Raw genomic sequence first — 15,920 nt, forward strand, 5'->3', positions numbered from 1 at the left:
GCTAGTTTGCAAATTATTAACAAAAAGATCTGTATGCCCTTAGATAAAAGTCAAGTCTGAGAGGCTGTTTCAATTTGGAGACATATTTTATGGCCAAAAGAAGAAAAACAACTCCTTCAGTATTATTTAATCCTCAGCTTCAGTCTGATACAGACATGAATACCAAGTACCAAGGAATGACACTAAATGGAAATATTTTATAAGTACCTAAATAGTGAAGGGGTGCTCAGTGTGCCTTGGACTCTTTAAATGCCCCGTAGAACAGGAAATATTTAAGCTAAGCATTACAGATGAGGAATGAGTTTGACCTGCAAAACCTAGCGAGACAGTCAAGGAAGCAGAAAGCCATTCTGTTTTACAGGGAGTCAGAGTTAAGTTTGAAAGTGGGGAGTAGCAGAAGAGCAGGCTGCAAAGACCAGGAGAGAATAGACTCTTTAGACCTTCCCTGGCTCATGATTGGACTTGATCGTGTAGTTAATAGGTAGGCATTAGTCTTGAGTTCATTCTGGGCTCTTGACCATGGCCTTGATTCTTGCCTCCTACATCTTTCATTCTTTACTCAAAAATTGCCATTTCTCTGAGCCAGTTTTCGCTTTTTTCAATCCTTTCTATTTTTATACACAATTTTCCCCTCTTGTCTCTCTCTAACTCTTCTTTAACTCCCCGATTTCCCACATTCCTGCCATCTGTCACTCCTTGTCACTGTTCCCCTGAGCTGCATGCACGTGGCCAGGTCTTCTGCCAGGACAGAATCACTCAGAGCACAAATGGGCCAGGTTGCATGTATCCTCTTGCTGGGTCTGCTGTGTGCCCTGGGCATTTGTCCATTTATGTTGCTTCCATACATAATTTTTTCATCTGATAGCAATTGAAAGTTACTTTCTGGAGCTTGTGAATAACTCTGAAGACAGGATGACTGTGTACTCTAAATATTCCAAGAGAGGCAAACTTGTTTATCTTTGAGAAAATGACCAGATACTGTTCGGACTCTTACTTGAATTCGAGGAACTGACAGAGAGAAGCATTGGACATTATCTGAAGCAGGACAGAGAGGGGTAACTCAGTAGGTAAAGGATTAATGTCACGTTTTTATGACATTGCACCTTAAAATTCTGCCTGGCAGTTTCACAAGCCTCTGTATTTTCATATTTTATCGCATATTTTCATGTGATCAATGAGTAAACTGAGTCAACGATTAATCTGTCTCAAAATAAATAATCACAAAATGACTAAAACATCACAGAATTCTATTCTTGACCCATCCACATGTTCCCTGAAGGTTTGTTTTTCTGTTTCCCTCAGTCTTGATCTTTTTCTCCACTTTTTTTTTGTTTTTTTTTAAAGATTTTATTTATTTATCTTTAGAGGGGGGAAGGGAAGGAGAGAAGGAGAGAAATATCAATGTATGGTTGCCTCTGCCGGGGACACACAATGTATCATGTCCCCTGCCAGGAACTGGCCTGCAACCCAACCATGTGCCCTGACTGGGAATCGAACTATGATCCTCTGGTTCACAGGCCCGTGCTCAATCCACTGAGCTACACCAGCCAGGGCTTACCAATCATTTTTTTTTATCTCTCCCATTTTCCCATTTTGCCTACTTTGGAATATTTTGCCAAGTCTTTACCTCCTCCATAGCATATCCAATTGCTCATTGTACAGTTTTCCATAACCACTTTGGAGCTTATTCTTTTTCTTCATTTGTCAGATTTTATTTTCCATTGAGTGTGTTTTCGAACAGTTTGGACAAGTTTTGAAAACATACTCCTTAGATTTCTGCCGTGTTTTCATATAAAATACACAAGGCTCTGTTTTTCCTATTATTCCCTGTATAAAAATGCTGCCGTTCTTTCTTGTCTGTAATTTTGCCCTCCCCTCAATTTGACCAGACTTGAAAGACTTAGATGTATGTGTCATTTTCTATAATCTAGGAACATTTCTTAATTTCAAAAGCATACAAGAAGTTGAGAGGGATGCAGTAACTGTAAAACAGGCCCCTGTTGCTCACTGGCCCCTCCATGTATCTCTCACCTCCCTTTTCTTTAAGAGTGTGTCTACTTTGTCTACCTTTTCCCCATCACCCCCCGAGAGTCAGATTCAGTCACTGAAGATGAAATTTTGTGCTTTTATATTTTGAAAAAGCCCCCCTAGGGGAGTCTGAAATGCAGTCATATTAAGAGTGATGGAAGCAAAACACAATAAGCCTTCAAACTATGATGAATAAGCCAATAGGTTTAATTGTGATTTTCTTTCTGCCCCAAAGTAAGACTAGATGTTAATTGCCAGAGCAATAGATAAGGATGCCTATGACAACAGAACATTAATGTGATATCAAGGCTTGTAAATTTCACTGGTAGTGATTACTTTGGTACTTAAAATATTTCAAAGCTATGGAATTAAAATTAATTCATTTTTCACTAAGTGAGTAAAGTCGGTCGAGGTTCTACATTTAATTTTGTGAATCCAAATTTACCTCCTTCAGGCTCAGAGGCTAACTGTAAAACACCATGTACAAAATTTGGCTACCTATTTTGATCCATTATTTTGCTCTCTTTTGCTTTATTACTGAAAATGCTCCTCAAGTAGATCATACAATGTAAATACTTCTGATTACAAAAATCTTCTCACACAAGTAACAATAGACTATTTAATGAGCTCTTTTTTCACAAAATTAAAAAATCTGAAGACCCTAATTCAAGACTTTTTATCAATGAGATTTACCTCTAACAATTTTAAATGATTGCTTCATTGTTAGCTATTCAATTTTATATCTTATCTGAGGAATAGCAATAATAAAACCTTTGTCAATTCTACAGGTGGGTCATAAAAGTCACTGTAACCACCAGCCTTGAGGTAGAAGGGCCAAACTCCAAACTACAAAGGGAAGGGGCTTAGATGCACATTCCGAAGCAGGCGATAAGGAGACTGAGCACCTCCATTCCTCCCTCTTCCCGTCCTTTCCCACTTATTTATATAGATCCATGTATTCATTCAAAAGATGCTTACTGCAGACTCTTATGATGTACCAGATGTTGTGCTAGGCATTAGGACACGATCTCTGACCTCACAGAATTTACAGTATAAAAGGAATATACACAGAGTTTATTTTAAAGGGGTATGTACCAATTACTTAGAAAGATGTCATGTGTAACACTGATCTGAATAGGTGGCAAAGAGGTGTAAGTAATGGAGGAAAGTCAACTAGTGGCCAGGAAAGACCCCATGTTTGCTATAGAATCTGACCAGCATGAAAGCTTCTGAATTGTTCAGTAACTGTGTATAGTTTTATATTCATTGGGAGATACTGTGTCCCTGGAATAATGGCCTCCTTATAACTTCTTGCTGATTTATTGAGTCTTTGAAACTGCCAAAAGTTATACTACCAAAAGTTCTAGTATTCAAAATACTACCCAATAGTAGTAAAAAGAAAATCAAGTAGTTTATGGGAATGCAAGTCTAAGGGAGATTTGACCCAGTTTCAGAAGACAGGCATTCATTCATTTCTTTGGCAAGGATCTTCTGGAGTTTCCTGGGTCTTGGTATTGGCTCAAGCAAGGGACAGGGGCATATAAGAGTATTAGGTGTCTGAACATCCATCAGAACAGCCTTCTGCATACTGACTTCATGGCATTAGTATCTAAGGATATGTGAGTCCTCTAGACTTAAATATGGCAGGTATGTTAAGTTTCCCTGTTCTTTCATTTTCTAAAGTTCAGATTTAATAATGGGTTACTATAACTGCTTTACCAATTCTAGATTAACTATAAAAAAAGGTAGAGTGCCATTTTTATAGAATGGTAAAAAGCATTTTTGTTTCTATGCATATTTGGCTGTGATAGCCTCCCTTTTTTTGGTAATAGTCTCTTTAATGGAACTATTTTTTCTGACATTCTACTTTTAAAATTTCATTCAGGATAAAAAGTAGAACATATTTAAGTTCGACACCATCAATGATTCATAAGAATGTTCTGGTGGCTATAGATTATTTTTAAATTTTTTGCTGTACCTTAGAGATTTCTTGATAGGCTGCTCCTGAAAGCAATTATTTTTCAGTTTTAGGATCCAAAACGCATTGATAGAAACAGAGGTTGAAATAAACTTCCTTCTAATACAGTAATGAATTCGCGGTTAAGTATTTCTAGGGGTCTTATTTTTTCCGTAATACTGTGGCTAAACTATGTACTTTCTTTTCCACCTCTCACGTCGACGGTCACTAAGAAATGCAAATACATTGTTCACATTTAAATTTTACAACAGTTCATAGACTATTAAACACGGAACATCCTTGTGGGGACAAGAAATCGAATTTGCTCTTGAGAAGGTTTTCAACTAATTGATTTGTAGGACATTATACCATCCTCTAGCTGACAAGCTTTACAAATATAAAAACTGGAGCTGAACTGAGAGGGCGCCTTTTTTTTTTTTAACTAACACATAAAAGGTGTCTTTCTGTCTTATATGCTTTGGATACAGGCATGTCAGTTTCATAAAGAAACTTTCACGTGGAGCTTTATTATTTCTTTCTCTCCCAGCAGCACCGCGTGTGGTAACGCATTGTTTAATCTTTTCTCAAATAAAAGGACATGGGGCCTCATTTTTGTTTTGCCTTTTCGGTACCTTCCAGGAACTCCAGGATGGCATTGGGCAGCGGCACCTTGTTGTCAGAGTATTGAACGCAACTGGGGAGGAGATCAGTCAACAGTCCTCAAAAACAGATGCCGGGATTCTACAAGAAAAATTGGGAAGCCTGAATCTGCGGTGGCAGGAGGTCTGCAAACAGCTGGCAGAAAGAAAAAAGAGGTAGGGTGACAAATGAGAAATAAAGTAGGAATTTTAAGATGTAGCAGAGCTATCTGAGCTATCCTTAAAAAACAAAGATTTTTGTGAAAGATGATAACCAGGGTGAAAGGTGTTAATATTAAGGAGTCCGTTACTAGTAAATCAATAGCGATGATGTGGTTTTTTTTCTTTCTTTTTCTCATCTTCTGAAATGTGTAGTTGTTGCTAGTTAAGTGGAAAGTGCTTTTCTGCTACTTTAAACTTTCAAGTCTGTTTTAAAAATCACATGATTGTCTAAATATGAATGTCATAAGTATATTCCAACTTTCACAAGCTGAGAACCAATGAATTTTTTTAGAAGATGAGAAAAGGAAATGATAAAGGACTGTTTGCTAGAAAAGACGGCTCTTTGGCTAGATGTTTAAACAGCTACTGACTGCGAGGCTAAAAAAACGTGCAGGTAATATTTACAGTTTAGTTCCACTGCGTTTCATAGTACATTCTTGAAGAGGGACTTGGGCCAGAAATGTTCAAATCTAAAGGGGAAAAGAAAATCTCAGAAAGGCTATTATTGAATTCAATCATCATTTAACTGTCCCTGGGAATGCATTGAAGGCACAAAAAGCCAAACACACGCTGCTGCAGTTGGAAGGCATAGATATTTTTATAAATGGGATTTTGTATTATGCTTCCAGTTGATGGTGCTAATATTTCCTGTTCCATCAGGGACAACTTGGCCTTTATTTACCAAATGAGACTATTGTTGTGAACAATGCAAACTCAGTTCTATTGCCAGGCTTCCTACCTTGCATCCACATAATAGGTGAATGTTTAATATTCAGAAAGCTAAAACAACTCATTGATAAACGTCTTTGGTGAGGATGTGTTAGAAAGATTTTGGAATCGTGCCCATTGTTTTTGCCCACCTCCTCTTGCCGCCTTTGCTTCCTGTTGCATTATTCAGAAAGTAGGGAGAATTTATATTCTGGTACAAAATAGATGCATTAGGTGACCTACGCAACACGCACGCAAATCTTGCTAAAGTTAAAAAATAAGACCATCATCTAAAAACAGTTTTATTTTTTCATCTTCATTTAAAAAATGCTGTCTTTTATATATTGATAACATAAAATAAAGACCCAACCTTTGTAGTTAAACTGCTTCCTTGGGAAACTTACATACTTTTCTCCTAAGTTGAAATCCTTCTATTAAATGCACAACCATCCCATTATTTAAATAACTAATATGTTTACACTATGAACAGGTTTAAACCTGTATAATGTGCTTTCTGAACATGGCTCAATCTGGTCTAAACAAGATGTTAAGAAATGAAACAATTAAGAAAAATTCAATAACATGCTATAAAAAATAAATATCTTAAATTTGTAAAGTGGGTTCAGTTGATTAAAGGCTTATTTCTTCTTCATATATATATATATATATATATATATATATATATATATATATATATAAAGTGTTATTTCTCACTTTTAAATATCTTACTCATAGTGTTTGAATAGATTATATTAATATTTTCTTTGGTAACTTATTCACCTGAACCTTTAAAATTTTGCTAGCTGTTATTGATTTCCAAATGCAAATTAGAACTTATACATGAAGACAGAGCAATATGCCTGTTGTGCCAAATAAGCTTTAAATTTTTAGATCCTTCTAAGTTTATGAGAAAGTGGTATATGCTGACGCTGTTGTGAAATATTGCACAAATTGTAGCTTAATTACAACTAGGGATTTGGCTGTAATTGGTTAGAATAATTTCTCCCTTTTAAACATTTTGACCTACATTAAATATTGCACTTTTGTGCTTTAAAAAGTTAAGCTCAGCTTCCTTGAGGTTTTTTTTTCTAACTCTGCTTTTAGAGTTGTCTATTTCATGCTACATTTTAAAAATAAATGTTAGCATATTTAAATTTCCACCGAGATCAGTTTTGTGGTATACTTCCTCAGGATTTTTGTATCATTTGAATTTTATGAAATGTAAAAACGTAGTAAAATATAAGTACCATTTCTACCAATACTCTCACAGCTACTTCCAAGCATCCGACAGCAAATAAAGTAACACAAAATAATATAAAGAATATGTTAACCTAACAGTTGTGGGAAGGCTGTATTGTATACTCATGAAGCCATTATTAATCAATGACGTACTTTCAGTACAACCCAAGCAGAAGTTTGAAGGAAATAGCAGTTATTTGTTGCACAAGTGAAAAATCAGGTGGTTATTGAAGGTTTCAACAGTTTTCTTAGTTTGCAGTGAGCTTTTAAGTATAGCTGTTGGAAATATTGAATGTTTCTTAGTTCACATGCACCAATGAAAGAGCATGTATAATGTGAGCCAAAAAAAAAAAGTCTGCAAAAACTATTGGTAGCACTACAGCTACACAATTGTAAACCTTTCTCTCTGGAAATGCAAGATATCAGAAATCTGAGAGGGAGGTGTTCAGAAAAATTCAAATGGCAATGGATGTCCAGTAAGGTTAGGCTATGTTGGAAGTCAATGAAGTAAAAAATATAGTCAATTAGCTGTGCAGTTTAAGATAGAAAATGCAGTGTTGCCTCAATTATGTATGTAGCAGAGGAGCTGGATAACATCTATGGGTTTAAGCATGATAGCAAGAAGTTTAATGATGGCTTAGCTCCCAAAATTGTCTTTGGAAATGAAATAGATGCAAATGAAACCCTGTCAGCCATAAAGGAAAGCCATAGGTTAGAACAAGGCAAGGGTGTGTATGAAGATTTTTAAGCCTGGGTCCCTTGATAGAATTCAAGGAGTACTATGAGCTTTAATGGAGGGAAAAATTGCCTCTGATCTCACTGACCTCTAACTGAAAGTGAGCATTCCCTTCATTTTGAATAAGGGCAACAAACTGGAGTAATACTAGCAGTACTCATGAAATCACGCATGTTTTCATATCTCATTAGATTTGGTAGAGTTGTCTCAAAATCTTGTCCATGCTTATTGCTGCATCAAAACTATTATCTAATAGCAGTGGCTATTAGATCTGCCATAAGATCGTATTAATGTGTTAATAATGCACAATCACTTGCATTAGTATATCACACATTTGGTTTTCCAGTAAGCTTTAACTATATATCAATAAAATTGGTTTCCTTTGGAGTCCTATGTATTTTGTATCACACACTGACAAACAGTATTCGAAGAAGGAGTCTCAGGCTTCACCAGCTTGCCAGTGGGGTCCAGAGCATCAGAATGATCTTAACTATTTCTAGCCAGCCAGCTGATGGAATGTCCACAATGGGAAATCTCTGAATCGTAGCCCATTACCAATAAACACTGACCTTGAGACGCAACCTCTCCTTTTCCCTTTAGACAAGTGGGATACTGCTTTCCCCATTTCACAGATAAGGCAGTTATTGTGATAACATAGACTGGGGAATAACAGTTTTCATTTGCATGTCACCTGATTAGAAATATTGCTTGACATTTTTCCCAGCTGTTTTCAGTGAAAAATTTCAAGCTTTTTGGAAAAATGTAGCATAATGAACACCCGTGTACTCTTCTCTCCTTCTCCTAATCTCCTGGATTCAATAATTAAGAATTAACACCTAACCGTATATGTTTTTTTCTTTCTCCCTCTCCCTCAGATCTGCCTTTCCTCTAAGCAATTAAACATGCACACATACTTTTTGTTGTTTTAACATTTGCAAGTTACAAATACTCCTATATTTCACCCTAAACACATCAGCACTCATCATCTGAGAATAGTGCCAGGCCATATATTGCCATAGTTGTTTCTCATACTCAACAAATGTAAAATACTGTAGTGTTGTGTCATATCCTGCCCACGTCCAAATTTCCCCATTAGTATCCCATCATGTTGCATGCATTGTATGTGGTTTTGTAGGGGAGGAAAAAAAATGCTTTTTTCCCCTACCCTCTAAGGTTTAATTTCAGAGTCGGCCAGTTAAACTGACAAAAACACCTTAATAAGAGAACAGACATACAAATCTTAATTGATATTTCTCTGGCATAAGGGGCTTTGTGGAGTAGAGGTAAAATCCCCAAAGAAGTGGTAGGCTTAAGAGCTATATACCATTTTAACAAAGCGTGATAAATTAGAGAGACAGGCCAAGATGAAGGAAAACAGATTTGTGCTTCGAGGGCTGATATATTGTAGGAAGGTAAATGAAGTATATGAGGAAAACTAATGGAAGATAAGGAACATTTCATTAAGGTTTTTTTTTTACATTTTTATTTTTAGTAAGGTTTCTTTATGCAGATTCAAGACGATGCTGTGGCCAGTGATAAAAGTCATCTATTCCTGGTCCAGGAAAGGGGAGAGGGGGATTCCCTTTACAAAGGGAAATGGATATTCTACCTGTAGACAGAAACAGAGAGCAAGACAGCTTTCCCTGTGTCTGCTATTTATCAGCTGACTTCAGCTCAAAATAATCTTTACACCAAAGTGGCATATTTTAAAGGGGCATTTTCCGATGCCCTTCAGCTATTATGTTTCCTCAGTCTCTTTTATGCTAAAACAGCTCTCGCACCTTCTTCTTCTTTTCTTTTTTTTACTGATACTGACATTTGAAAGAGCCCAGTACCCTATCCTCAAAAAAAAAATCTAACCTTTCTAGATTTCTTATATTTTTTCCTTCTTGATATAATTTAACTTGTTCTCTAAACCCTGTATTTCTTATAAACTGAAAGTTGAGTCTAGATGAGACTTGAAAAATGCAAGTCAAACGGGTTTGGCAAGAACGCATCTAAGAGGATGCTGCGCACTTAATGTCATGTCCAGAAATGCATAATATGAGTTACTTCCACTCTAAATGCTGCTGAGTTTGGTCACTTCGTTACGATGGTGGCTATCAGATCTTGAATCGTCAAGTAACAATGCTGTCTATGAAATTAGTAAGTCATCTTATGGCTTTAACATCCACTGGTGATCCTTACTTATCTCAATGATTACATCGGGGGTTGCAAAATGGTGATTTTCCTTATTCTGACATAGTCCTACAGGCTGATTTATTCTTTTTTTTATTTTTTTTTATTGATTATGCCATTACAGTTGTTCTATTCCCCCCTTCATTTAAACACACACACATACACAAAGTTTTCTTTTTTCTCTCTTGGATGTCAATATGGCCTTACGTGTTTCTGTGTATTTAATGCATTTGAATGAATTACACTTATGAGTCTTGCTGATGCTCACGTTTACCCAATTTGAGCAGCAGGAGCTCGTTCAAGCTTCCTGCTTTAATACCGCAGGCTCACCTTATATTTTTCCTGCTCTGGGTTTGGAGGCAACCATTTCCCCAAGGGCCCTTGGTGTCTCTTAGTGGAGAATGGTGTATAGAAACCAAGATTTGGGCAGTAGTCCCTTCTCAAAGAAATATTGCCACCTTTCTTGGCAAGCCATGATAGAGGAAAAAAGTTTTCACATCACTTCCATAAGGAACTAAAAATCTCTTTCACAGTACATCCCAGTTCACAGTAAGGCTAGGCATATTTTAAAACCCTTGCATGTAAGACTTTAGGTAAAATTGGTAGTTTCTTATTCATTTCAATGCCTCTACTTCTGAATGTTTGAGCCAAAGTTTACCTGTATATAATCTATTCTAGTTTGCCAAGCAAATTAATGGTGCAAATAAGCTAATGGGATGCATTCCTAAATGCACTTAAGGAAAGAAATTGTTTTTTAAAGACCTTAGCTTATTGTTTGCATGCAAATAGATGCTGTTAATTAGAAATGAGCCTTATCTAATTCATTAAAATAGGCCTAGTAGGACCTCTTCTTGAAAATCTCCATTAGCAATTGATATTACTCCATGCACTCTTGTAAGACAACTGCTTTCTCTTAACTTATCTTTAATTTTGGCTTCTCACTAATTCAGATTTCCCTAACAAAATTGCCTTTAGTGTAGCACCTTTATTTTCTACAAAATGAAAATCCAAATATTTCGGTGTAATTCAAAAGTCTTTTCACAGTGCGCACCATCTTTTAAAATGTACCCAGTATATCCAAGTAAACAAATGCTAAACCTTCTCACACATTCACACTCTGCCCCCGGGAGCTCTTCAGCCCTAACTTAAGTCCACTTGCTGTGAACTTGAACTTCCCTGGTTTCTCATCCCAGGTTTTGTTTGACCCTCACTGTGTCTTTGTTCAGCCCAGAATTGGCAAACTGAGTGCCCACAGGCTGAATCCATTTTGTAAAGGATACCATGCTTTTACTTAGGAACTGTTTTTGAAATAAATGCCAGCATTTAACAATTGAGAGGCTTTATGTATATATTTTTTTAAATGTGTATTCCAGTCTCCTTTTGAAAACTTAGATTGCCCTATGCACTCATTCTCACATTGTCTCAAGGCGCCATCAGCTACGACTGAGTAACAGGTGTTTCCGACTCTGGCTACCCCAAGTGTGGTCTCCAGACCAGCACACAGACATCACCTGGGAGCTGCTAAGAAATGCAGATCTGATCAATCACAGTCAGCTTTCTAACAAGATTCCCAGGTGATTCCTGTGTGCCTTCAAATTTAAGGAGCACAGGTTTGGGCAAGCAAGCTTGCTCTTCAGTTTGCCACACCTGTTCCACCTCACTCATTGGTTGCTTGCCCAGAGGCATTTGACTTGGTAATACTTCATAGAGTCCCTTGTATAAGATTACGGTGGTGGTGGCTGTGGTGACAGCATGAATATTACCACAGTTCCAAGTGTTTCACATAGCTCATGCAATCTCCATCACAACTCTATTGCTATTTTCCTTTGTACAGAAGAGCAACTGGGGCAAGGACTGCGGATGTTCTTTGCCCAAGATCAACTGACTAGAAAATGTTTGAACCAGGATGTGAACCCAAGTAGGCCAACTCCAATGTTCTTACTGTACATCTGGTTTTGCATTGCTTATCTTACCTTTGACCTTTAGTATTCTCTGATACACTTCCAGTTTCTGCCCAGCAACCCCTCACTTGAAAAGCTCATCTCCTTAGCTGGCCATGCTTAGCAGCAAGGGAATAGGACATAGAACATGTTCTCTTTTTAAAATATATTTTATTGATTATGCTATTACAGTTGTCCCATTTCTCCCCCCTTCATTCCCTTCCACCCTGCACACCCCCTCTCACCCATTCCCCCCATTTAGTTCATGTCCATTTGTCATAAGTTCCTTAGCTCCTACATTTCCCACACTACTCTTGCCCTTCCCTGTCGATTTTCTCCCCACCATCTATGCAACTTATTCTCTGTACCTTCTCCCCACCTTTCTTCCTCCCACTCCCCTGTTGCTAAACCTCCATGTGATCTCCATTTCTATGGTTCCACTCCTGATCTAGCTGTCCTCTTACTTTGCTTTTGTTTTAGGTGTGGTTGTTAATAACTGTGAGTTTGCTGTCCTTTCACTGTTCATCTTTTTTTTATCTTCTTTTTCTTAGATAAATCCCTTTAATATTTCATATAATAAGGACTTGGTGATGATGAACTCCTTGAACTTTACCTTCTCTGAGAAGCACTTTATCTTCCCTTCCATTCTAAACGAAAGCTTTGCTGGCTAGAGCAATCTTGGTTGTAGGTCTTTGGATTTTATCACTTGGAATACTTCTTTACAGACCCTTCTTGCCTGCAAGGTCTGCTCCATCTTTCCAACTATGTTATCCATCATTTGCACTATCTCAGCTTGTGTCTCAAGCATAACATGACTTGAAGTTGTCAGTCCTTTAGCTTTTGCAAAAAATATTTACTTTCTATGGTTGAATTGCCGTTCCCCTCATTTTTTTTCCTCAAAATTCTACCCATCCCCCCAAAACTCAATTTAAGGACTGTTTCTCAATGAATGGTGCCCAGTCTTCTGAAACAGAAGCAGTTTGATCTCTTAAGTTCTTCTTACTTGTTTTTAGAACACTCACGTAACATTTTATAGACCTATCATGTATCATATCTACATATGTTTTAATTTCTCCAGCAGGAGTGAAAGCTTTATGGGGGCAAGGCAATATCTCATTCTCATCTCTGTAATAAGCCCACGATATTTTGTAGAAAATCTAATACATTGCAGATGACCAAGAAATATCATCTTAATTCGAATAGTAAGCATTTTCATTGACATTGACTTAAACTGAACATTTAAATCTTTATGTTTGGCATTGTTATATAGGTTAAAAACTGATCTACAGAGGCAGGACCACTTTAAAAATGTTTTTATTATCTTATCATATTTCCATACACATGTTTGTTTTTTTTGTTCTGGAAATTGGACTTGGTCGATTTAAATCTTAAAACTTAGAAAAATTTGTGTTACTAATTCATATTTTAGGTGTTCTTCAGAACTGAATACTCTTGAGACACATGGCTTCAATGTCCATAACTATACACACCAAAAAGAAGCTCTTTACATCAAATATTTTGTATGTTTGTTTACGTCAGTCGTACTGTATAACAACAAAGAAATTCTAAGTAAGCGAAGTAGGAATTAGTCTTGAAATTGGATATTTTTATCCTCATCCATCTTATAAGCACAAGATGCTTTAGACATTATCCGTGTCGCCAAAGAGCTATTTTAGATTGATCAGAGAGAATCATACAGATATTATTCTCCACAGGTGTCTGTGGAGAAGCTGGTCTCTTCCCATCTGTTCTCTGATGACTCTTGAAAAGCTTTCAAGGACGTTCATAATTCTTCATCAAAAGAGTATGAAAAATTAGCTTCATAGTTAATCTTTTTATGTCATATTTTATTCTTTGAAACTTGGCAAGTTTTAGTGAAACTGACTAACTGGAGCCAAATGTGCTGTCGGACTAGCTGATACTGACAGTGTCACTCTGCATAGGTACACAAGTGAATGCACTTTACTCAGGGCCTTCCGCTAACTTTTATGGGGCTGGAGAAGTAGGAGTTAGAGTGCCTAAGGCAGGGATGTTTTCTGGGATTGGCCTTGAAGGATGGCATGAGTCAAATGAAAAATATGTGAACCAGAGGGAAGGGGACATGAGCAAAATCAATGGAACAGGAAAGACTTGGCTACATTGAAGGCCTGCATGGGGGTTTGGTACAGAGAAGTTCTCCTAAATCTCCATTGACTTTTAATCATCTAATTGTCTTCAGCTCTTTATTCTAAATGTACCACCACTTTCCCAGACTGTGAGCTGCATATTACTTACCCACAGAGGTTTTTGTAGGCTCTTTGGAACCATGTACCTCTCCCCCCACCATCAGAGAGTATGGTTTCCAAGAGTCTACAGTGTGCTGGTCCCAAACTGTTTATGCAAGGTCTTCTTGTTCTTCATAATTCTTTTTATTTAACTAAATATCACATAAACTAATACCAGGAATGCAAAGAGAGTTTTGATTTCTATGAAAACTAAGTGGAACACTTTAGAAGACTTAACAGAGATGATTAGCAAAAAGAAAAAGATGCTATTCACTTACACATAGACTGGAGGTAGAGACTAGAAAACACAAAAATCTGGAAGGATTTTGCATTTAGATTCTTTCTAATGTCTCTAAATCTTACTCTACTTTAGTGAAACCAAAACTAAAGTCATAGGTTACATGTGGAAGTGTTCCTGGCATGAAAAAATATGCTGAACTTCAACCAGTGGACCCTTATACCAGGAAAAGTCTTGTACCTCACACCAAATGAGTGGCGAATCAATGGTTATTTATATGTTCTAAGAGAAAAGAAAATGTTTGAATATGTATAAATGACTCTATATAGTCCTTCTGATTTAATAATAATCCAGAACACTGCCTATCTACTTGTCTTAATCAAATTCAATAAGAGGATTTCTCTTGCATGTCTCAAGGACCAAGTATGAGATGGTGATAAAGAGAGCAGTCAAGATGGACCAGGTCATGGCAGATTTAGTATCTCGAAAAAAAAATCCCCTTTTTCTCTAGAGTGGGATGGGAGAACTTTGACATGTTTTTAAATAGTTTGCATTTGGAACCACTTGGGCCCCTTCGGTAGTTGAGTCGACCTCAGGGTGCAGTAAAGAGGGTGAGACTGACAGTAGAATGACTCCAGTCATTTTGTGGTATTTCAGATTAGGGGCAATGAATGTGGGAGCAGATTAGAAGTTGTAGATATGCGACAGACTCAAGATACTTAATAGATGGAAGCAGAAGAACTTGGTAATTGATTAGTGGAAACTGTGGGAGGATGGAGGGGGCCTTCTAGGATGACGCCCTTCTGTAGATTTCTAGCTTGGGGAATTGGCTGAATGGAGTACTATTGGCTACAATAGGAAATACAGGGGGCTGGTACCCAGATGGGGAGAGGAAAGCAAATTAGACATAGAGTTTAACTGGGGATGTGATAGGTTTGAGGAGCCTGTGGAATATCTAAACCATGATGATCAGAAAATATGCATTTGGAAGTATACATTTGGAAAATATGCATTTGGAAGGTCTGCCCAGGAGATATCTGGCCATGTAATATAAAAAATAGAGACATTTCTTGAAGAAGATACAAGATACAAGAAACATTGTACATAGGACAGTGATGCCTCAGCCCCCTTCAAAGCTGGCACCTTGGGACCTCACACAGTTCTCCCATTCAGCACCAGCTGTCCTGTCAATTTTTCCTAAATCTCACTGATGGTCTGAAATTTCCTTCCTTTCAAAGGTGATTTTAGTTTTGGGAAAAGCCAGAAGGCACAGAGCGCCAAATCTGGGCTGTAGGGGGACTGAGTCACCTGGGTGATTTGATATTTGGCCAAAATACTCTGCATGAGATGTGATGCATGAGTGGGTGCATTGTGATGAAACTGCCAATCACCAGTTGCCCATAGATGTGGCCCTCTGGATCATCTGAATAGTTTCTGTGAGGAATGTTCAAGCTTCCCACAAAATTTGACACAGATTCGTTGTTCTGCTCAGTCATTTTGAATGTGATGACCACACAGTACACATGCTCACTCAACAGCACCTACCACCCCAATGACTAGTACAGTGAAGGTATCATTGTTCACACATGCGCATTCCAGTCCACTCTTCTTGGCTGACAAGTTACATCGACGTAGCACCATCTGTTCTTGTTGTATTAACAATGGCTGGACTTTTTCTGGACAGGCCTCATAAATCTGAACAGTGGGGAGAAACAAGGCTGAACACATTGAGCTACTTTTTCCTTTTTCAGTGGAGAGATGGTATCAATCCC

At 37.5% G+C, this 15,920-nt stretch overlaps 1 protein-coding gene across 4 annotated transcripts in view; it reads left to right on the forward strand.

Annotated features, from left to right (window-relative positions):
- DMD (dystrophin) overlaps positions 1–15,920 on the forward strand; it is a 1,990,869-nt gene that overhangs the window by 1,194,417 nt on the left and 780,532 nt on the right. For all 4 annotated transcript variants that reach the window (XM_053655812.1, XM_037127036.2, XM_053655810.1 and 1 more), the window contains one exon: positions 4,625–4,800. In XM_053655812.1, the coding sequence (XP_053511787.1) occupies positions 4,625–4,800 (176 nt within the window). The remainder of the gene's footprint in view (positions 1–4,624; positions 4,801–15,920) is intronic.

Source organism: Artibeus jamaicensis, unplaced genomic scaffold (assembly GCF_021234435.1).
Source record: "Artibeus jamaicensis isolate MK-2021 breed Jamaican fruit bat unplaced genomic scaffold, CSHL_Jam_final scaffold_1283, whole genome shotgun sequence".
Lineage (NCBI taxonomy): Eukaryota > Metazoa > Chordata > Mammalia > Chiroptera > Phyllostomidae > Artibeus > Artibeus jamaicensis.